Source organism: Aphidius gifuensis, linkage group LG4 (assembly GCF_014905175.1).
Source record: "Aphidius gifuensis isolate YNYX2018 linkage group LG4, ASM1490517v1, whole genome shotgun sequence".
Classification (NCBI taxonomy): domain Eukaryota; kingdom Metazoa; phylum Arthropoda; class Insecta; order Hymenoptera; family Braconidae; genus Aphidius; species Aphidius gifuensis.
Window position 1 is genome coordinate 3603399 of NC_057791.1, and position 23698 is coordinate 3627096.

At 23.9% G+C, this 23698-nt stretch overlaps 3 protein-coding genes across 8 annotated transcripts; 1 reads left to right on the forward strand and 2 right to left on the reverse strand.

Annotated features, from left to right (window-relative positions):
- The first annotated feature begins 2126 nt into the window (after positions 1-2126).
- Positions 2127-12419, forward strand: LOC122854559 (myosin heavy chain 95F). 3 transcript variants are annotated; one of them, XM_044155354.1, is made up of 9 exons: positions 2127-2253; positions 7597-7789; positions 7874-7947; positions 8186-11022; positions 11168-11215; positions 11543-11663; positions 11736-11853; positions 11938-12153; positions 12236-12419. In XM_044155354.1, exons 2-9 carry the CDS (start codon positions 7609-7611, stop codon positions 12385-12387), a joined length of 3747 nt encoding a protein of 1248 aa, XP_044011289.1. In that variant the 5' UTR covers positions 2127-2253; positions 7597-7608; the 3' UTR covers positions 12388-12419. The 3 variants fall into 3 exon arrangements, with proteins under 3 accessions (XP_044011289.1, XP_044011291.1, XP_044011290.1); XM_044155355.1 differs by lacking the exon at positions 2127-2253 and adding an exon at positions 7379-7526; XM_044155356.1 differs by lacking the exon at positions 11168-11215.
- A 330-nt stretch (positions 12420-12749) lies between these two features.
- On the reverse strand, positions 12750-16349 carry LOC122854560 (fatty-acid amide hydrolase 2-A-like). Of its 2 annotated transcripts, XM_044155358.1 has the most exons (11): positions 16332-16349; positions 16105-16177; positions 15050-15221; positions 14768-14987; positions 14486-14703; positions 14298-14409; positions 13920-14218; positions 13753-13854; positions 13504-13671; positions 13232-13414; positions 12750-12987 (listed from the first exon to the last, which is right to left on the reverse strand). In XM_044155358.1, the coding sequence occupies exons 3-11, from the start codon at positions 15218-15220 to the stop codon at positions 12892-12894; spliced, it is 1569 nt and encodes a 522-aa protein (XP_044011293.1). In that variant the 5' UTR covers position 15221; positions 16105-16177; positions 16332-16349; the 3' UTR covers positions 12750-12891. The 2 variants fall into 2 exon arrangements, with proteins under 2 accessions (XP_044011293.1, XP_044011294.1); XM_044155359.1 differs by lacking the exons at positions 16105-16177; positions 16332-16349 and adding an exon at positions 15673-15690.
- A 605-nt stretch (positions 16350-16954) lies between these two features.
- On the reverse strand, positions 16955-23348 carry LOC122854561 (fatty-acid amide hydrolase 2-like). 3 transcript variants are annotated; one of them, XM_044155361.1, is made up of 10 exons: positions 23028-23348; positions 22847-22964; positions 20236-20415; positions 19918-20137; positions 19011-19228; positions 18399-18510; positions 18048-18208; positions 17739-17981; positions 17498-17665; positions 16957-17430 (listed from the first exon to the last, which is right to left on the reverse strand). In XM_044155361.1, exons 2-10 carry the CDS (start codon positions 22847-22849, stop codon positions 17140-17142), a joined length of 1596 nt encoding a protein of 531 aa, XP_044011296.1. In that variant the 5' UTR covers positions 22850-22964; positions 23028-23348; the 3' UTR covers positions 16957-17139. The 3 variants fall into 3 exon arrangements, with proteins under 3 accessions (XP_044011295.1, XP_044011296.1, XP_044011297.1); XM_044155360.1 differs by lacking the exons at positions 22847-22964; positions 23028-23348 and adding an exon at positions 20705-21238 and having other exon boundaries at positions 16955-17430; XM_044155362.1 differs by having other exon boundaries at positions 17093-17430; positions 22847-23348.
- Between the last annotated feature and the right edge of the window lie 350 nt (positions 23349-23698).

A 23698-nucleotide genomic window follows, 5' to 3' on the forward strand; every position in this document is an offset into this window, starting at 1 on the left:
ACTGTTTTTGAATTATAAAAACCTGTTTAAATTTTACCTGTTTAAATTAAACTCAACCACAGTGAAGTATGACGCAAATACTTGAGTAGAAAAAAAAAAAATTCAAAGCCAGAGATATATTTGCAAGATAAGAAAAATATATGTCGATAATATTTAAGTTTGATATACCAAACGATCTTGAATTGATCTTGATGATGAAGGCATTACAGGAAAATTCATATCTTGGCTAAAAGTTGATTCTATCATTTTTATTTTCATAAAGGTTTATAGATAAAAATTTGTTAAAACGATGCACCCTTCTCTTTGTACAAGTGTCATTTCGAATCAATCAATCAATCAATTAAGAGTTTTCATAAGAAAAAAAAACCGTCTGAAACATTTTATTACATTTATTTTTCCTTGGAAAATTTATATCAATATAATGAAAGCTAATATGTATTAATAATTATTATAATTAGCACTCAACTTGATATTGATATAAGAAATATCAATATGCTGTAAAAATAAATATGTTTGTTAAAAGTAATAATTAATAGTACATACATATAAAACGATGGATGATTTAATTATTATTAAATACATCAACATTGGTTGGCTCATATTGTTGACAATAATTTCAACTGCGTTATAAAACTTTCCATTGAAATTTCAACTTTCGCAATATATACATTTGATTGAAAAGAGATCATACACATGATTTTAAATTATAATGGAAAAACAAGAGAAATTTATCAGTATTTTACAAAACTTCATTGCAAGTTTGCAACATAAAATAGTTGTCGGTTTTTGTTGAATAGTTTTTATATTGTTATTAGTTTAACTTCCGGTGATAAAATTATTTTTTTTTTATTTTTAAATTGATATTATTATTTTAATGAGTTTAAATAATAAAAAAAGTAAAAAGTACATTTTATGTTGTGGGATGAAAATATTTTTATTGTAAAAATTAAAGTCATTTATTTTGTTAATAAGTAAATTAGAATTATCAAAAGATTTAGTTTAGTGGGTCATTGATATTTTTATAAATTTATATTCTTGCAATGAGATACTACTTTCACATATGTGCAATTTGATTATCATTTTTATCTAAATTTTATTGTAATGACTAAGTTTATTATTTATTTATTATTTTTACATATTATATTATGTTATTTTAAAACTTTTACAAGACATTACTCAAGCTCAGCTGAATCTCTACATTTTTTATACCATTTCCATCAATATCCCTTGTCCATATCCGTTCCATCAATGATCTTCCTATCTTCCTGGCAATGCAATTAAGTGCTTGATATTTTGCACCAAGTGTTATTGGATTGCCTCAAGATATGGTGACTTCATTTCGCATGCATTGTAGTTGGTGACATTGTCATACAGCCCCTCATAAAAAAAATTAATCTTCAGTTAATTCAATGATAATTTATAAATATTTTTTAAGGTAAATTTTTTTATTTACCTGTTTTTTTATTGATATCCCAAATGAACTGGTGTGTATACTAGTCTATGTCAGTGTCGTGAACAATCTATACCATATGAATAGAATGATATGGAAAATAATTGTCTATTTAAATATTCAATATACCAGAATTTTTTTGTAAAGTTATTCAACAAGTATAAGTACAGTTTTATTGTTATTTTTTTTTTTTCAAACAGAACACGTGATAAGTTTTTTTTTTTACCTTGTTGATATACTTAATAGCGACTCTACCAACAATTGATAGCATACAGTTTCTGTAGTATCAATTGTAAGTAAAAATTTAATTCTTCAATTATCGTAAATAAATTTGTATATAATTGTAATTTAAAATTTAATCACTTATAATCAATTGAATGTAAATTATATCATTCTAAATACACAAAAATACAAAACATATTTATCATAACTATAAACAAGTATAATATTAATTTATTTATTTACAAAATCCAACTTACTTTAATTTATTTGTTTATTTATTTAAATTTTTAAAAAATAATTTATTTAAATAATTTCAAAGATACACAAAGGGTCATCATTTAAATATAAAAAAATTAAATTCACCTTACTCTTGAATTCCAGATGATGATGATGATGATGATCGGGGTCCGCGTGGCACAAACGATTGATAACGAAAATAACCGAAATACAACGAACAGGAAAAAGCATTACAACGGCAGTTGAGCGCAGAACCTCGTGCCGATTGTGTGTGTGTTGTCGTTTCAAGTAAATTGTTTTCATAAATAATTTGACATTAACCTTGATATAAAAACATCAATAAAGTGAGTACTTACTGTCACAATTTGTCCATATAAAAAAAACCCTCTTGTCGCAAAATTAAATACAGTATTTTTTTAAATAATTTAAAATATAATTTTATTACAAAGATTTGTTTTCGTTGACTATACCGGTCGTCGCGGGCGCACCTGTTTGATGTGTATCTAAAAAAAAAAAATGTCACACCAACAGTATGTTGTAATTATTTTAGTGTAATGTTAAAAAACATAATAATATATTTGTGTGTTATTTTTTTTAATTACATTTGTCATGATCACAAAAATCCATTGGTCATTCGCTTATTATTATTGTTTTTATTTTTTGTATACATTGTTGTACCAGCTGATAAAAATAATTACAAAAAACAACAGGTAGATCATCTTTGTCTTGGACTCTTACGTAGAAAAATTGTTTCATTAAAAAAAAAAAAAACAGATAGATTTTTTTAATTGCCTTTGTAAGGAGTAATTTTATATTTCTCGTTTTGAAAAGGAAAAAAATAAATTTATTATATTGTATCTAGTATCGCGATTGTTCAAGTTTCTTTTTTTTCTTTTGATAAAAATGATTATTAATTTCGTATTTAATCGAGTTGATTAGATAGTATCTCGTTGCTAAATAAAGAAATAAAATATTAATTATATCAAAGTTCTGCGAGAGAGAATATTTAGCTTCTTTTTTTTAAACAAATAACATTTTTTTTTTTTTTTTTTCAGTGTAGACATAATTTATCTTTTAGACTGAATTACTAATTTTTTTTTATTTTTAAATTTATAAATACTTTAAAATGTGTATTAACGAAAAAAATAATTTTTTTTATATATTAATTTAACAGACAATTAATTACAATTGAAAAATTAAAAAATTGAAAGTATTTTCACTGAGAATTGAGACTTTCTTCATTTATTTTATTAATGATTTTATTATTTTCATAGTTTTGAAAGTAAAAGGATAATAGCCATAATCATTTAATATTATTCTAATTTTATATATTTTTTAAAATAATAATAATAATTGTTAATGGCTCATTAGTAATATATAAATATATCACACAAATTTTATCAAATTTTAATAGTTTTTTGAAGTTTTTATTGTCATTCTTGTCGATTGTTCTAATGATTTCCATGTTACCAATATTAAACGATGACCACTCTGTTTTTAAATAAATTTCAACAATTATTTTTATAATAATATATATAAATTTGTATGGTCTGCTTCGGTTATAGGTGGTTAGCGAAGTAGAACTATATTCTATTATGTTCATCAGGTGCACTCTCACAGTGCATAATCTCATTTAAACCTGTAAAAAAATTTATTTATTATTATTAAAAATAATACTAATTGATAATATTTTGAATTTTAATTTAATCAATAAATTTATACTTGATAAAATTATAATAATAATCTTTAAGTAAATTTAGAAAAAAAAAATTAATTTAAAAACGAAAAATAAATTTTAATAAAACGCTGAATAAATTTAATTTTCATATTCAAATAAATTAAATTTTAATAACAAACGAATTTAATTTTCATATTTAAATATCTAACATTTTATTTAATTGTTTTAAAATTTAAAAAAACAATGAATTAATTAAGAAATTATAAAATAATAATTATATTTATTTTAATAATATTTTGATAAATATCTAGGGCAAATGAATATAAATTTTATTAGCCTAGAATTTTTTTATTATTGTCTTCCTGTTGTTATAGTCTCTCTCTCTCTTGCGCAATATAAGTGAAAAAAATTATATACATACTTTCATTCTCATTATCCAGTTTCTATTGTCCTTTGATAATTACCTCACACAAAAAATTGAAGAAAAAAATATTTTTTCACTTGGTAATTATTTAAAAAAAAAACTCTTACATCTAAAACAACAAAATAACATATTACATATAATTTTTTAAAATAAATATTAATTAAATTTATTAATTATATTAAAACTTGATATTAAATATTGAAAAATTCTTGTAGTTCAGGTTTCGAAATTACTCAACCATAATTTTCGAAAATAAAATTATTTACTATATATAGATATTTAATCTTAATATTGAGATACATTAATTATCATAAAAATTATAAATAATAATGTCAATTTAAATAAACTTTTTGACAATTATAATTTTATGTTAAAATTAATTCCCAAGTAACCTCGTAAATAATTATTTTCAACGTGTGATTTTCTCGCTATATTGAATGAAAAAAAAAATTTTTTTTTTACTCAGTTCATAAAGAATGAGAATAACTAAACGCCCATGCAATTTTTCTACGGTTGCATAATTTTACTGTTCGTGTACCTTCACTGTGAAGATAATTATCATTGAAATTTTTATTGAAAAAAAAACACTGCGCCCATCGAAAAAATAATATCAATTTAAATGATACATGCAACGTGAGCAACTATATTTCTCTTTTGTATTATAATTTAAAATACAAAAAATATAGATATATAAAACATATGACAAATCAGCAACAATATCAATGGCATTAAATTCGATGCGTCAGTTTTAAATTTTATTATAATAATTTCCTAACATCCCACACACACCCATCAGGTTACTCAGAAAATCCTAGTTGGGGTTGAGCGTCATCAGCTCCATTTATATGACCATGATCATACTAAAAAGTTGCACCAATTAATATATACTTCATCCATATCTATTTTTAAATAAATTGAATTTTATTTTTTTATTTTTAAACAATAGATACCTATCTACTTGAATATAATTTCAACCTTGAAAATATATATTATTTAACACTTGTAAAATAAAATTCGAGCAATTTCATAAATAAATAAAATCAATTTTAAATATTTTTACATCAAATAATAATATATAGTTAATGTAATATAATATAGTATTATATTTACAAGCTATAAAAAAACATTGAGAAAGTCCAATAAATATATAAATTGTGTTTTTAAAGCGTAGCCAAATATGCGTGAATGCCCTCGAATATAATTTGTATATAAATGATAAATACCTGGTGTTTTTTCATGTGAGTGAGTGAGTGGGCATTGAAGATAGGTGTTTATATTAAATATACAGATGATGAAGTAAAAAAAAAAAAGGGTGGTGATGATGATGATGATGCCGTGCATGCACAAGAACAAATGCGCAAAAGGTGCGTGGTGATGATGGTGGGTTATTGTTGTTGTTGTTGTTGTCTTGTTCAATATATATTTTTTATATACAATGAGAGAGAAAATAAGCATCACGGTATCTGGTTGTCTTGGGTTCACTGGCCGTGACTAGGTTGACTATGGATTTAATAAAGAATATCATAGATAAATTTATACATTTTACTTTCTCTATGATTAACGAATCGAAACGAATCGAATTTGGATTTTCTTGCTCCAGTATTTTCAAATTTAAAAAAATGAGAAAATATTTTTGTATATAAAGAAAACAAAAAAAAACAAGAACTTGAATATATATTTGTTTATATTATTATATTAGAAAAATAATATTTTATAATTAAAAGTAAAAATTGTAAAAAAAAAAATTTATTAGCGCGTGTCTCCGGAAGTTGGCAACTCGCCCATACTTCTTCCGGCTTGTCATGGACAATTTTTGTATATATATTTTTTTTTTGTTTCCCCTCTTACCAACCCTTGTGACTGATATATATTTTTTTTTCATTGTTTTGTTTGAATACGTGTGTTTTGAATATTATTTCTGTCTCGCCCCTTATTTCCTGACCGGACGTTTGTCATCACTCTCCTAGATTTTTTTGATGGTCTATTGATTTTAAAAAGTATGATTGTGTTGAGATAAAAATACACAAAAACCAGGTAACATAAAATTTATATTATCAAATATAATATAAAATTTATTTCATTTGAATATATTTGTTTACCGTTGATGATTGAAAAACAGCTGTTGATCATAAGATCTTCTGTTGGAATGAAACGGCATCAAGATGAGATATAAATTTGAAATAATAGATTTAGTAAAAAAAAAAAGAATCAAAAAGAATAAATAAAAGGTGAATAAACTTGCAAAAGAAAATAAAAATATATATTTATTTTCTTGTTTAAAATTGTAGTTTTTATTTGTTAGTTGTCTTTTGCTGTTGGGCTTGGATGATGATTGTCCAAACGGCATATCTAAAAAAAAAAAAAAATTTTACTGTCTATTCCTCTGCAATTGTAGAAAACATAGTATTTATTTTTTATTTCTTATTCCCTTCTTGAAATTCGTAAATTATTGCTTACTTAAAATGGTCGAAAACAAAGTAATAAAAGTTTAATTTTAATTAGTTAAAGATTAAATTAATGGAAAATAAAAATGCATTTTAGTCAAATACAGATGCACGTGATTGTTGAAAAGATGAGGATGAGAGTTGAGAGTGTCTTTTACCGTTATAAACCAGAAATATATATACATTTTTTTTAACGGGATACAAGACTGTTGAATAAGGAAGGCAAATGAAAGGCTAGATAAGCATGCATACAATAATAATAAATATCATGATGATGGTGTTGATCTGCTTTGGTATGCTAAAACAAGTAAAATCATGGCTTTAAGATAATGTAAATTTTTCTTTTTTGATATTATATTGTCTCATGATTTTTCTATAAACTAAATTCTTTTTCACAAAATACCAAGCCCATAAAATATTTCATCATCATTGAATGTCAAAAGTTCAACATGATATATTGTTTTTTTATTTGTTTTTTTTTTTGTTATTATTATTGTCAATTGAATATTTATCAAAATATATTTAATTAAACTCCTTTCTTTATTATCAATTTGTATATAAATAATAAAAAAAAAATTGTAAATTATATTTTTTAGTTTAAATTATTGTTGGAAAAAAAATTAAAAATAAGTCATGTTTTTTTTATCTGCATTCAGTATAATACTTTTGGCATTGATAAACTGTTATCGAGATAAGAAACAATGATATTGTTTATTGATAAGACACCACATGAATATTAAAAAAAAAATAAAACTATTAAATTAGTTATTTTGTATAGACTTAATTTAATCGAAATTATCAATCGAAATAATATTTTAATATTTCGAAATTTGTTTTTATTATAAAATTTTATTGAATGTTAAAAGTATATCTTGACCCTGACAATATGAGTCACCTGGTTGAGTTGAAAGAATTTTTTTTTTACTCAGGTAAATCTAACCGATCGATCAAACACTTGTGTTGCTTCTTCGTCGATAATAACCAGACAAAGAAAAAAAAATAAATAAATGTGGTCAGTTGAATACGACAAGCAACGCGATAATATAAAATAATATTTTTTAAATTTAAAAAGTAAACTTTGTTAATGTTAAGTAAAATAAAATTCAATAAATAGTATAAATAATATTAAAATTAATTTTAGATAGAAGAAGTCATGGAGAACCAGCAGGTGTGGGTACGTGACCCAAACGAGGGATTTATCATTGGAAAGTTTACAGACATGGTGGATGGTGATGCTCTCATTGTCCCTTTGGATAAAAAATATTCACAACGTACATGTCCTCTTGATGAAGTTTATCCAGCAGGAGAATACACCAAAGACGTCGAAGACAATTGCAAGTATTATATCTATTTGTAAATTTAATTTATGTCATCTCAAATAATCAAGTATAATATTTATATTTTTATTTTATCATTAGGTGCCCTGATGTACCTGAATGAGGCAACTCTTCTTAACAATATTCGCACTCGTTATTTTAAAGATCGTATATATGTAAGTTAAATTAAATTTATCTTCATTAAAATGTAACTCTCCCACGCGTAAACATTAAACAATCAGATTGTTGCAACAACTGAGATGACTAATGACTCTTTTTTTTTATTTTATTTTATTTTTTTTCCACCTGGTGAAAAGATATTTATTATTTCTTGATGTAAAAGAAATTTTCTCCCACGTAAAATAAAAAATGAAATGATTAATGACTTAATTTATGCTTACATATATATTTCAGACTTATGTTGCAAATATTTTGATTGCTGTTAATCCATATTGTCCAGTAAAAGATTTGTATTCATCACAAACAATAAAAAAATATCAAGGAAAATCATTGGGTGAAACACCACCTCATGTATTTGCAATTGCTGATAAAGCATTTAGAGATATGAAAGTATTAAAACAAAGTCAAAGTATAATTGTATCAGGTGAATCAGGAGCTGGTAAAACAGAATCAACAAAATATTTATTACGTTATTTATGTGATTTATGGGGCTCAACAGCTGGACCAATTGAACAAAAAATTCTTGATGCAAATCCAGTATTAGAAGCATTTGGTAATGCTAAAACAAAACGTAATAATAATAGTTCACGTTTTGGTAAATTTATGGAAGTACATTTTGATAATAAATGTCAAGTTGTTGGTGGTTATATATCACATTATTTACTTGAAAAATCACGTGTATGTATACAAAGTCCAGATGAACGTAATTATCATGTATTTTATTTAATGTGTGCTGGTGCACCAATTGATTTACGTCAAAAATTAGGTATAACAAAACCTGATGATTATCAATATTTAAAAAATGGCTGTACACAATATTTTTGTAATGATAAATCAAATAAAAAATTAAATGATTCACAAAAAAGTAAAAATCATATGACAAAAGGTTGTTTATCTGATCCAATATTAGATGATATTGAAGGTTTTAATTCAGTTGATAAAGCATTTACACGTCTTGGATTAAATGCAAATGAAAGATTTGAAATTTATACAATGGTTGCTGCTGTATTACATCTTGGTAATATTTCATTTGAAGATAATCCTGAGGATACAAAAGGTGGCTCAAGAATAACAAAATCATCAGATAATGCTGTATTAATGACAGCAAAATTATTAAGTATTGATACTGATGAATTACGACAAGCATTAATATCAAAAGTAATGCAAACAAGTCGTGGTGGTATTAAGGGTACAGTTATAATGGTACCATTAAAAGTATATGAAGCAAATAATGCACGTGATGCACTTGCTAAAGCAATATATTCAAAATTATTTGATTATATTGTATCAAGAATTAATGATAGTATACCATTTAAAGCATCAAGTTATTATATTGGTGTACTTGATATTGCTGGTTTTGAATATTTTAAAGTTAATAGTTTTGAACAATTTTGTATAAATTATTGTAATGAAAAATTACAACAATTTTTTAATGAAAAAATATTAAAATATGAACAAAATTTATATTCAAAAGAAGCACTTAATGTACCAAAAATATCATATGTTGATAATCAAGATTGTATTGATTTAATTGAATCAAAAATAAATGGTATATTTAGTTTACTTGATGAAGAATCAAAATTACCAACACGTAGTTATTCACATTTTACAAGTGAAGTACATAAAACATGGAGTGGTCATTTTCGTATAACATTACCACGTACATCAAAATTAAAAGCACATCGTGAATTACGTGATGATGAAGGTTTTGTAATACGTCATTATGCTGGTGGTGTTTGTTATCAAACATATCAATTTATTGAAAAAAATAATGATTCATTACATGCATCACTTGAGGGTCTTATACAAGAAAGTGATAATAATTTTTTACGTACACAATTTGAAAAATTACCAAGTCAAAAAGGTAAATTAACATTTATAAGTGTTGGTAGTAAATTTAAAACACAATTAGGTGAACTTATGGATAAATTAAAATGTAATGGTACAAATTTTATACGTTGTATTAAACCAAATAATGATATGATTGATCATTCATTTGATGGTGCTAGTATACTTGGACAATTACGTTGTTCTGGTATGACATCTGTACTTGAACTTATGGAACATGGTTATCCAAGTCGTGTACCATTTAATGAACTTTATAATATGTATAAAACATATTTACCACCAGAATTAGCTAAATTAGATCCACGTTTTTTTTGTGAAGCATTATTACATAGTCTTAAATTAAATAATAAAGATTTTAAATTTGGTATAACACGTGTATTTTTTAAACCAGGTAAATTTGCTGAATTTGATCGTATTATGAAAACAGATCCAGATAATTTAAAAATACTTGTTGCTAATGTTAAAAAATGGCTTGTTAAATCAAGATGGATTAAAATACAATTTTGTGCATTATCTGTTATTAAATTAAAAAATAAAATTATTTATCGTCGAAAACATTTAATTGTATTACAAAAAAATGCACGTATGTATATTGCTATGAAACAACATCAACCACGTATCAAAGGTATTATTAAAATTAAAAATTTTAAAAAACAATTAACACAAATGCATGATATATCAAAACAATTAAATATATCATCAAGAGATAAAACAATCAATGACATAATACAATTACAAAAAGACATTGATATATCTGTTGATAAAATTAAAAATAATCCAACAATAAATACAACTGATATTGATTTATTATATACAAAACTTTCAAATGGTGTTAGTAATATGATGAATTATCTACAAGATACTGTTAAACAACAAAAAATTGCTGAAGAACAAACACGGCTTAAAAATATTAAGCTACAAATGGAAGCTGATGAAAAATTAAAAAATGAAGAATTAAATAAAAAAAAAGAAGATGATGAAAATCGTCGTAAAAGAATTGACATGGAAGCAAGACGTAAAAATGAAGAAGCTGAAAGATTTAAACAAGAAGAAGAAGATAAAAAAACAGCATTAGCACTTCAGCTACAGTTGGAAAATGAAGAAATGGAAAATAGTAGATATCGTGAATTATTAGAACAAGAAAGACGTGATCATGATTTAGCTGTACGTCTTGCACAAGAATCAAATGGACAAGTTGAAGATTCACCACCACTTCCAAGAAGGTAATCATTATTTTTTTATTATTATTTAACGAAATTTAAATTCAATTATCAAGCACATCTATATATAAATAATTGTATATATACAAACAATCAATCAAACAAAAACAACAAAAATTCACATTTCAATTTTATTGCAATTGCACAGTGACTCAGATGTGCGGGTAACTACACCAAACAACAACAGGCTCATCAGGTACCAAAAGTTTTCCCGGGTTCTTGGCATGATTCAATGTTTTTTTTTTTTTGTTTTTTTAATTAAAAAATTTATATCACTAAAACTACTACTACTACTATCACTACTATTATTGTTTTAATATTAATAATATTAATTATGATGCATGCATGTATGAGTTTTTTATATTGTTAAAAAAGACAAATTTCTTTTTTCAAATTCAATTGATTATAGAGCAATTTTTTGCACCAAGAATTATCTAACGGTAGTGGATGTTTACTGTTTTTATTTTTTCAATTTTATTCTTTCAATTTGACTAACGGTTTATGTTATTTTTCAAATATTTAGATCGGAGCAAGTGCGAAATAATCAGGCAATGATGATTAATAAAAAATTCGATTTATCAAAATGGAAATATTCAGAGCTACGAGATGCCATAAATACATCTTGTGATATTGAATTACTTGAGGTAAATATATTATTTAAATTATAGCTAAAATAAAAAAGATGAATATATAAAAAAAAAAAAATAATATTCAAGGCATGTCGTCATGAATTTCATCGTCGTTTGAAAGTTTATCATGCTTGGAAAGCAAGAAATCGTAGACGTACAACTATGGATGAAAATGAAAGAGCTCCAAAGTCTATTATGGAAGAAGGTAATACAGCTTATTTGCTATTAATTTTTAAATCATAATTATAATTTACTCTCATAAATATTAAAATATTTATAATTTTATTAGCTGCAAAATCACCACGTACTCCAATGAAACAACAAATTGTTGAATCATCACAGCGTTTTTTCCGTATTCCATTTGTACGTCCTGGTGCAAGTGGTCAATCAGAAAATCCAAATACTGCTGGTAAACGTGGATGGTGGTATGCACATTTTGATGGTCAATATGTTGCACGACAAATGGAACTTCATCCTGACAAACCACCAATTTTACTTGTCGCAGGTACATTTAATTTTTTCCATTACAATTTTTGAAAAAAAAAATTATATAATAAACAATTACACTATTTAAATAAATATTTTAGGAGTTGATGATATGCAGATGTGTGAGCTAAGTCTAGATGAAACTGGTTTAACAAGAAAACGTGGTGCTGAAATACTTGAGCATGAATTTAATCGTGAATGGGAACGTCATGGTGGTAAACTTTACATTATTCCGGGTGATCGCAAAAAATAATATTTCGAAAATTATGAAAAAAAAAAAAAACACTGATTTCTATAGGCAATATTAAAAGTATTTGTTTTTTTTTTCTGTTTAATTTAAATAAATAAAATATATCGTAGCGTAAAATTCAAAATAAAAAATATATATTCATTTATATATTTAAAATCAACAAGGCTTATTCAATGACGAGTAGTATTTTTGTTTTTTTTTTCTATTTTGAGCTGCACTAATTATAGTTAATTAAAAAGATGAATATATATTTTAGAGATGTCTAGGGCGAAGGAGGGTAACAACATATATTTGACCAATTTATACTGTAATTTTGTTAGTAAAGGGTTGAATGTGATAAATTAAAAGTGTGATTCAAAATAAATATTAAAAAATCATGTTTATCTGCAATAAAAAATATAAAATTTCACATTTAAATTTTATTTGTTTGATAATTTTATTTATTTATCAATTGAATACTCCATTGCCAAGTGAAGACTTATTTTTTAAAAGAGGATAAGACTTCGATTAACTTGTTGAAGGAGGTACCCAACCACCAAATCCTTTTTCCAACTCAATAGCTACAGCGAGACAAAGTCGATCTTTATTTGGTGCAGCAATTACCTGTAAAATTTTTAAAATTAATCGTAAATAGAAATAAACGTAAATGTTGCTGATTTTACACAAGAAGTTAAACACCTCTTTGCCTGTTTCACCTAAGTTTTAAATAATGAATCCACAATTATATGTAATCATTTCCTAGCAATATTCATGAGTGGTTCCGCTTAGACAGACGTATACACAAACGCACGAAGAACTAGTCTAACTTAGTCTTTATTAAATTTAATTTATATTAGATAATATATACCTGAAATCCAATAGGCATTCCATTGTCATCAAGACCCATTGGTACATGAGTCGAGGGAAAACCAATACAATTGCAAAGCATGCAATAAATTGCTGATGTTGTTAAAAATACCGTTTGACCAATTAACGGTGCTGAATGGGTAAATGTTGGACAAAATAAAACTCCATCATTTCCCAATAATTTCTAATTAAAAATAAATTATCATTATTATCATTTCAATATCACAGTTATATTAATGATTTAAAAATACGTATTTATTATGTTTTATTTACTTTTAAATTTTCCTTCAAACGTTGTCCTTTTTTTGTGTACATTGATGCCTTTGAGATTCTGATTAAACCATTCAAGTCTCTTACGATGCTCATGAAAATTGCTGACTTTGAATATTGTGATGCACCAACTAATGATTTTAAAAATTCTAAACCTGAATTCACATCATCCTGAAAGGTTACAAATTTTATTTTAATACTCATTTACTATCATTCATTTTTTATCATAAATAATTGTTGAAAAAAACGTACATCAGAGTTTTTTGGTTTGAGTAATATTGGTGGAACATCAGGCATACCAAAAAATTCGGTGAGTGCAATTTCCGAAGCTTCATCTAAATTTTCAATAATTGGCTAAAAAAAAAAATCATTAAGATATTATTTTTAAAGTAAAAATAATTAATAAAAAAACAACTAACATAAGAAACTTTGGATCCTTTTTTTTTTAAATAATCTGCAGCTCGATTGAGTACATTTTGAATATTTTTATGTGTCGGAATAATTCCAAAACCACGACCACACTCAGGAACAACATAAATTTTTAAATTTGAAAAATCAATTTTATCATCTAGCATTAAATTTTCATTGCATTCTGATGTCATTATTTTCATTGATAAATGTAAATCTTTAGCGTATCTTGTCATTGGTCCAAGAACTAAAAATTTTTGAAAAATTGAATTTGTCGACATTGGATAGTGTCCTTTGATAGATATTATCCCTGAACGAAAAATAAAAAAAAAATTCATTTCAAAAATTTATTCAATATATATTTTTAACTAATAAAAAATTTGTTTTACCAGGTGTTGGCTTGTGACCAAAAACTCCATTGAATAATGCTGGAACTCTGATAGATCCGGCGACATCAGAACCAATTCCAATTAGTGATGCTCCTGCACCAATTAGTGCACCCTTTAAAAATAAAAATATAAATAAAACCAACTTGAATTAATTTTATGTATTTAAGTATAAATAAATATTTATTAACCTCGCCACCGGAAGAACCACCAGCAGAGTATCTTCCATCATATGGATTTTTAGTTGTTCCATAAATTAAATTTGTTGATTCAAAACCTGAACACATTTCTGGTGTATTTGTAACACAAAGTGCAATTGCACCAGCTTTTTTCATTTTTTCAACAATAAAACTATCATCACTAGCTTTGATTCCATATCTAACTGCTGAACATCCAGTAAAACTCATACCTTGAAATAAAAAATTTATATTTTATATTTATAATGCTATTGTTTGTAAATAAATATAAATTACCTTTGAGACCACAGCTTTCTTTTACAGTAAATGGAACACCAAATAGTGGTTTATTTTTTGCAATTTCATCAACACTTAATTCACCTGTTTCTAATATTTTATCACAATTTTTAGCCTCATTTAATGCTGCATCAAAACGTTCATCAACAACTGCATTTATCAATGGATTAACTTGTTTTATTCTTTTGATAAATGATTTAACAACAGATTCACTTGTTATCTAGCCAAAAAATTATTTATATTAGAAACATTTTTAAATTCTATTTAAACCTAATTATTTACCTGACGATTTCGTATTTTTTCAGCAAGTTGAGCTGCACTCTGCGTGAGAATTGGATCATTTGATGCTGGTATTTTTGGTGGTTCAATCCAATTTAATATCCAAAATATTGGTGTTGATATTTTTAGCAATGTGTAAAGTATCCAGGAAGCTAAACGTAATGCAATCTCCATTCTTAAAATGAATAAATGAAAATAAATATTAATTAAACATTAAATATCATTTAATTAACATAAACAATATTATTGATAGGACAAAAAAAATAAAATTATCTTATTTTATCCAAGTGAATTTTCTCAATCTGTTATCGATTGAACTTCGAACATTTACGTGATGTAAATTCAAAATACAATTAAATGCTTTTTACTTAATTTAATTTATTTATTTTTTTTTTTCCTATCGATTGTTTTGTAAGAATTTAAAATATAACAAGGAGTTGAAGTAAAAAACAATTATGAAAACGTTCTTGACATGATATTAATTCACAATAACATTTATCGAATAATAATATTCTTTGAGGATTTTTATTTTTTTTAAATTTGTTAGAATTTAAATAAATGAAAATAGTTTTTATTTATTTATTTTAAATAATAATTTACTGATAAAATTGTAGGTAATTATTTACTATTTTGAAATAAACTGACAAAACTTTTTATGGGTGCAGTGTGGATAATGTACATGGATTTTTATGGATTTTTCATCAGTAAATATTTAAACTTGATACTTTCAAGATGCAATACGAAAGTTTACTACACTTTCTTTGCTTGAAAATTGACTATTTATTTTATATAATTACTTATGAGTTTCATGTATGACAAGTATATTGTTAGGAATTTTTTTCCAACAAGTAATAATATCTTAATTATTGAAATGTTTTTTTTAGTTTGAAAAAAAAAAAATAATTACGTAAAACACGCAATATCAATATAATGAAAATTATATAAATAAAATTGAATGGAAAATTTATCAGAAAAATATATTTTAGTATTTTTTTTTTCCTATTAAAGTTTTATTTTTTTAATTTGAAAATATAATAACTTGATAGAAAATTACTCACTTGATTGAAAATTTAAATTGAAAATAATATTAACAAAATATTTTCACTTTGATAATAAATCCAAATGATTCACCTTATTTTTTATTTAAAAATATTCACAATATTATTACAAAAACAATTTTAAAATAAATTTAAATAACAAATAAATATACGGTTTTATTAATCACGTTAAAAATTAAAAACTGCGAGATATTTGTGATAGATAAAAGAGAAAAAAGGTAACCAACTTATTTACTCAAACTGGAACGTAAAAAACCTGATTTGCTAGTTTATCCAAACCACATCGTCCCGTCAATAAGTCTGATCGTATACTGATCGGATTTTCCAAGCAAGAAAACTTGTACAAAAAAAAAACGATAAACTCAAATTAAGTTTAATATTAATAATTTAAACAGCCGATTGTTTTTGACCTTTGCATGATTTCAAAAACAAAAAAAAAAATTACATTGTTTTATTTTTTTCATTGAATTATCATTAATAAAATTATTTGAAATAAAATACGTGTCCACAAGATCGCAATGATTGTGTAATGATAATTTTTTTATTTATTTTAATAAAAAATTAATTGAATAAATCAATTCATTTGACGTAATATTATTTTTTTAATTAACCAATTATGTCTTGCTTATTTTTACCTTATAAAAAAAAAACACATGCTATCAATGTGAATGTCATTTTAGTAATTATATATTTATCTGGTTTTGTGACTTTCATATTGAATACTGTTTCAAGATCAAAGTTCACTCGAATATTTGATCAATATTATTTTACATTTTTTTTATTTTAATACCTTAAATAGATGTATTTTCTAGACCTTGATTATTTATTAAAATAATAAAGAAATAAAACATATTCTATAATAAATAATTTTATTGTATAAAATTTAAAAAACAACAAGATTTTTAAATAGCGTTTTTTTTTTTTTTTTATATCAAATAATTTTTTTCTAATATTTAATAACAAAAAAAAAAAAAAAAAAAAACTTGCCAATACTGACATTTCAATATTATGGTGTTAATATTCATTTAAACTTAATTAGACAGTTTTAAGATCACTTGGTGGTTCTTGCCAACCACCAAAAGCACGTTCAATTTCACGTGCAACTGCTATCGTTAAATGATCTTTCCCAACATTTCCAACAACTTGAAAACCAATTGGAAGACCATCTTTATTGAGACCAAGTGGACATTGAGTAACTGGAAGTCCAATTGAATTAAATATCATCATGTATGATACATCAGCTACTTTTGAATATATTTCATATGGATAATGTGCAGCTGTTGTAAAACCAGGATAAATTAAAACTCCATTTTCACCTAGTAAATCCTAAATTAATAAAAAATTAAATAACCATTAATTATAATTTTTTTTAATCATTGTAAAATAATTTTACCTGAAAACGTTTTTTAATTAAATTATTTTTATCATTTATCCATTTGTTGTAACCATCTGGAAGAGTATCAACAAATTTTTTTAAAACTCCATATGCAATATTTGGAAATGTATGTGGTGACATGAAACTTATGTACTTGATAACTTCTAAAAATACACTTTTCCATTCCTAAAAATAACCAAAATTAATATACATTATATTGGCTAAAAATATATATAGTTAATAAATTGTTTAAACTAACACGAGGATTAGATCCTTTTTTGTATATTGTATCAACACCATTTAATTGTAAAAGCATACTCGATGATGTTTCAAATGCATATTTCATTTCTTTAATATCAGCTTTTTGTACTTTAATTCCACGTGCACTCTCCATATGTTTTATAAAACGTTGAATTCCATTTATTATTTCAATATCTACAGTGTTTGTTGATGGTGATTTGTCACTCTCCATATAATAAAATTTTATATCTGATAATTCTACCTACAAAAATAATAATAAAATTTATATTATAATTGTTATTTTAATATTTTTTATATATTTATTTACCTTTTGATCTAAATGTGATGCATCAAATTTATCTGATTGACATAAAACTTTTAACATCATCGTAAGATCTTCTGAGTATCTGACCATTGGTCCAATTGAAAAAAAAGATGACCAAGATGAATCATCACAAGTTGGCATGTGTCCATGAGTCGATATATATTCTGTTTTGTTTTTTTTAAATAAAAAAATAAATAAAAAGAAAATCAATATTATTAATGAGCGATGATGAGGTGGTGAAAAAAAAATGTAGGAAAAATAAAGAATAATAAAAAAAATAAAGGTAGGTTAAAGTGTTTAACAAATATGATAAATTTTCAAAGAATATTTTATAAAATTAGTTGATGATCTCACCGGGTGTTGGTTTATGACCAAAGACACCGCAAAACAAAGCTGGTAATCTTGCTGAACCACCAATATCAGAGGAAATACTGACAACAGATGCTGCCGAGGCCAATAGTGCTGCCTTTAACAAAAAAAAAAAAAAGAGTAAATATATATTCAAATTTAAAAATGAAAATAAAAGTTTAAATGAAAATAAAGGTAACTTGTTTAACGAAAATCATCAAGTGTTTTTAAACTTGAAAATTAAATATTAATACCACTTGATATAAAGATATTGACCTTCTTGAAAATTATGTCAGGGATATTTATCTAACACATTTTAAAAAATCCATATTTGTCCATAAAAAAATTTGTATCAAATTTTGGAAAAAATAAATTTATAAAATTATATATTTTAAGCAGTAAAAAGTGTTACTTAGTGAAAGTAAATAATTAATAATAACTGGCTGTTAAATAACACAGTCATTGAATAAAATTAAAAATTAAAAAAAAATACATCTATACACATACGTCACAGCTTTCTACTGGAGGCTCGACAGTTTCAATAAATCAAAAAATAAAAAAATGTATAATTTATACACTCTCTTTATTTTTATATTTTTATATTAATATTATACTAACTTCACCACCAGATGAACCACCAGCAGTTTTATTTGTGTTGTATGGATTCCAAGTTGTTCCAGTTACATTATTATAAGTTTCCCAGCACATACACATTTCTGGTGTATTACTAACAAGTAAAGGTATACCACCAGCTTTTTTAACACGTAAAATCACATCAGAATCGAAATCTGATATTATTGGATTTTTAATTTTTAATCCAGATGAATGACTCATGCCTGAAAAAAAAAAACAAAAAATAAATTATATTATTAAAAACATGCAAAGCAACATGCTGTTGCTCACAGGGGCTGTAGAAGCAATTTGCAAATTTTTTTTGACAGAAAAAATGCCTGAGAAATTAAATAAATAAATTTATTAAATTAAAAAATGATTAATAAAATTATTCATAGATTATTCATGAATAACAGCCGTTGACCATTTAATTAAATAAACGAATAAAAAAAATCTCGAGACTTTTTAAATAAGAACTTTGACATTAAATTTTTTTTAATCTTTATTTATTGATTTAAATAAGTTCAAGTTATATCAGGTCAATGCTCTTTTTATTTATTTATTTTGAATATTTAACTGATGCTAATAAGAAGTATCAATTTTTTTTTTTTTTTTCAACTTTTATTTTCATTAAATCTTTCATTTAAATTTATTAAATAGAATTGAGATAATTGTAGTTTTAACAAAGTCGTTTAAAGAAAAAAAAAAAAAAAAAACTTTTGAATAAATTTTGAATGTATTAATGTGCATTATAATGATTTCGCAGAAAGCCAATGGTTTTTAGTTAACAGAAGAGTCCAAAGTTGTATTTTATTGTGTATTCAAGTGAATCTGAGAAACCAGTTATAACTAATAATGATAATTTTAATAATAAATATTATTCAATGACGTAAAAATATAATAGTACAATTACCTTTAACAGCAATACTTTCTTTGACTGTAACAGGTACACCAAGTAATGGCATCTCGTTATTTAATTCAATTTCACTTTTTATTGTTGTTAATAAAAATTTATCAACTTTACGTGCATCAACAATAGCATCATCAAAACGTTCATCAACAATTGCATTTATTATCACATTAACTTCTTTACATCTTTTTATATATGACATTACGACTTGTTCACTGCTCAACTTGAAAATAATAAAAAAAAAAACATTTTAAATAATTTTTGTTATTTATTTTATTGTTATTTAAATATTTAAAACTAATAATAATCATTTTTGTTTACCTCTTTTCGACGAATTCTTCGTGCCAATTCTGTGGCTGATAATAATAATATTTCATTATTTATTGGTGGACATTTTTTTTGTTTTTTGAATGCTCTTAAATGAACAAAAGGATACATTAAAAAACCAAGAATCAATAACAGGACTCTTATCAGTCGTTTAAAAAAAGCATCCAGTATTTCCTGCAAAAAAAAAAAATACATGAAATTAAAATATATATTCATTTTTCGATAATTTTTTATGTCTATTATATTTGTATTAGCTTATTTTTTGAATTTATAATTCTTTTCGAAAAAAAAATGATGATTTTTCTTTCTTTTTTTTGCAATAAAATTAATTATTATTTAATAATTTTTTAAGCAAAATTAGAATAACCGATACAAAGTCGTAATATTTTCTCAATTATTTAGCATTACTATTAAGTTTTAATTTTTTTTTTTTTTAATAACATAAAATTATTGTATGTCTCACCTCATAATTAAATCGTAAATCAGCATAGAGAAGTGTCAAAAGTGACAGTGCTAATTCCATTATGACTAATTAATTTTGTCAACAGTATTATCAATTAATTTAATATAATTTAAAAAACAAAATTAACTAAAACACCAAATTTTTAAATAACAAAAAACAATAATTTAAATAAATCCAAAGTACATTTGAAATTATTCGAATATAAATTACAATTGTTTTAAATTAAATTCCATCCACATTTTAATATGTTAAATAATGTTTTCTTCAAATTTAAGACTTGTTTTTTAAATATCTAAATGTCAAATGTCATGAATCAAATGAACTATATTTATTTAAATGATAAAGGTTTCACTTTTAAAAGATAATAATTTTTTTAAGTTATATAAAGTGCAAGTATGTAAGTTTGATTGAGTAAAGTGATGGTCTGATGGTACGTTCCACGAGAATTAAGTACTTAAGGAAGTCACAATGAATATAAGCTCTTTGACGAGAAGGCTAAAATAGTGGGGAAATATTGTTGATGAATCTTGAGTATATAGGGTCCACGTGAGAGGTACTTGTATCCACCACCTCCACACTTGTTGAATTATTAAAATTTTTAAAAATATGGAATATGAAAATTAATTTAAATTATTATTTTAAACAAATGAAAAATAAAAATTCTTTAGTGATTATGATAGAAGAAGTAATTGTATTTTATTTTTTAATAATTATTAAGAAATATTAATTAACTTTCTGTTTATTTTACGACACAAAATTAATATTTATTAGAATTTTTTTATTATTTTAAATGATAAAGAAAACAGTGAAGTTTTTATAAAAATGAAAAATATTTTGCAAGATTAATTGAAATAGAAAAAACATAAATAAAATTTTTATGTATTTTGTGGTATTTTTAAAATAATTTTTTAGTTATCATAGTTTTAAAGAAAGTTTTGTTTTAAATATACAAGTTGGTGCCAATTTTTAGTTAGCACTTAAATATTATATTGAGAAACAAATGATATTTATTTCAACATAAAAATTGATTGATTTTTTTATAAAATGAGCTAAAAAAAAAAATCATTTCTCAAGAAATCTTTGAACCAGAAATAATTATATATTTAAATAAATATATTTTAAATACTTCTATGAATAAAAATTCATAATTATTTTATGAAATATATCATAAAAATTTTAATATTTGTTTTTTTTTTTTTTTTATAAAATATAAATTATTAAAATATAATTTTACTAAATATTATTTTATGATATTTAATATTTCATAAATTTATTTTTCATCTAAATTTATTAGCCAGTATATTCTATAAATTAAAAAATAAATTTGTTTATTTTTTTTTCTATAATAATATGTAAACACCCTTGAACTTTGAAGTTACTTAGTTATTTGTTTATCCCATTCTGATTTTTTAATTTAATTTAATTCTCTTACGTATGCAATATGTGTATCTATTTTTTTTTATTATTATTTATTCTTTATTGTTCAACAGATACAGTAAATTCCTCTTTTTTTTTATCAGATAATCATCAAAGATAAACAAAAGATTATACACGTGAAGACTAGTTTATTTAATTTTTTTTTTATCCTTTTTTGCCAGACGAAAATAAGATTGTTATTTAAATTAAATTTTTAAATAAATAATCATTTACTTTATTTGAAAAGAATAAATTCTAAAATTCACCAAAAAAAAATAAAAAATAAAATATTGCTGTTAACTATTTGCACAGTATTTTGTTACTTTTATTTTATTGTTATTTTATTATATTTGTTTTAGAGAAATATTTGACAAAATCATATTGAAATAAGATCTGAAACACCACTTTCACTCAGTGACTTTGACCATGATCAAAATTTTTATCTTCACCTGTTATACAACGAAATATTTTACAATAAAATGCACTTGTTTCGAAAGCAATGTTTCGACACGTATGCACTATCGCGACTGTTTTTTTTATAAAATTCATAAATTGGAGTACTTAAAAAACCGTGAATGTTATCATGAATAAAATAGTTCCAAGGTAGGTCAGTTTTAACTAACGGTAAAAAAATAAAAAATATAATTTTGACATAAATAACTTGAGGATATAATAAACTTTCAAATATTTATCTCAATAAATAAATATTATATTTTTTAAACTCACCATTTTGATGCCACTGCTGTTTTTTTTTTTGTTGTTTTTTTTTTTGTAATCAAATCGATGTCGATAATTAATCTAATAAATAAAATTACATCCAAGTCCAACAACAAACGTTATCAAACTGCAAGTGACATTTTTATCAAATTATTTAGCATTCGATTTAATTAATTTTTTTAATTCTCACCTCATTACCAATAACGGAAAAATTGAATTCAAAATTGTGCTAGCTATTATACCGGTTTTTTTTCGTGTTCGCGTGTCTTCATTAAATTATTATTATTTTTTCTATTTCTTTTTTTTTTTTTGCACTTACAACACACACGTAACTAAAAAATAAACTTCAATTATCATCAAGTTGTATTACGTCAAATTTTGCAAGTATATTTCCGTCTTTTTTTTTTATCTATTACTCTTTAATATGCAGTGTTAAAAACGAAGCACCACAAACAAGTGTTGATAAAATTTATCTATAGTTGGTGAGTGGGCACGATGAACGATTCGATACGACTGAATTATTAAGCTTGATGATGATGATGATGATGATGAAAACGAGCACCATAAAGTATCAAGTGGGGTAGCCAGACCAAATAAAACTCATGGCTTTAATTTACCTTTTATATTTTCTTCAATCATCAATTTTATATATTTTATAATGACCTGTAGTCAAACAAAAAACCTATCAACAAATAAAATAAAATTTAATAATTATTGTTTTATTAACAAAAAAAAAAAAAAAAACATTACGCCATGTATTCCAATTATAATTTTTTTAAAAAATGTCAATTGTAAACTTAAAAAATTACGTAATATACTTTATATAATTTTTTTTTCTTTTTTGCAAATTTAAATAACAAA

Excerpts from the sequence above, each read along its gene's own strand:
- LOC122854559 (XM_044155354.1), top strand. The coding sequence starts at position 7,609 with ATGGAGAACCAGCAGGTGTGGGTACGTGACCCAAACGAGGGATTTATC. Across the intron at positions 11,664-11,735 it reads GTGATATTGAATTACTTGAG|GCATGTCGTCATGAATTTCA; the intron begins GTAAATATATTA and ends ATAATATTCAAG. Across the intron at positions 12,154-12,235 it reads ACCAATTTTACTTGTCGCAG|GAGTTGATGATATGCAGATG; the intron begins GTACATTTAATT and ends TAAATATTTTAG.
- LOC122854560 (XM_044155358.1), bottom strand. The coding sequence starts at position 15,220 with ATGGAGATTGCATTACGTTTAGCTTCCTGGATACTTTACACATTGCTA. Across the intron at positions 14,988-15,049 it reads AAAAAATACGAAATCGTCAG|ATAACAAGTGAATCTGTTGT; the intron begins GTAAATAATTAG and ends TTTTTTGGCTAG. Across the intron at positions 12,988-13,231 it reads GAATGCCTATTGGATTTCAG|GTAATTGCTGCACCAAATAA; the intron begins GTATATATTATC and ends AAAATTTTACAG.
- LOC122854561 (XM_044155360.1), bottom strand. The coding sequence starts at position 20,764 with ATGGAATTAGCACTGTCACTTTTGACACTTCTCTATGCTGATTTACGA. Across the intron at positions 19,229-19,917 it reads AGAAAGTATTGCTGTTAAAG|GCATGAGTCATTCATCTGGA; the intron begins GTAATTGTACTA and ends TTTTTTTTTCAG. Across the intron at positions 17,431-17,497 it reads TAATTAAAAAACGTTTTCAG|GATTTACTAGGTGAAAATGG; the intron begins GTAAAATTATTT and ends TTATTAATTTAG.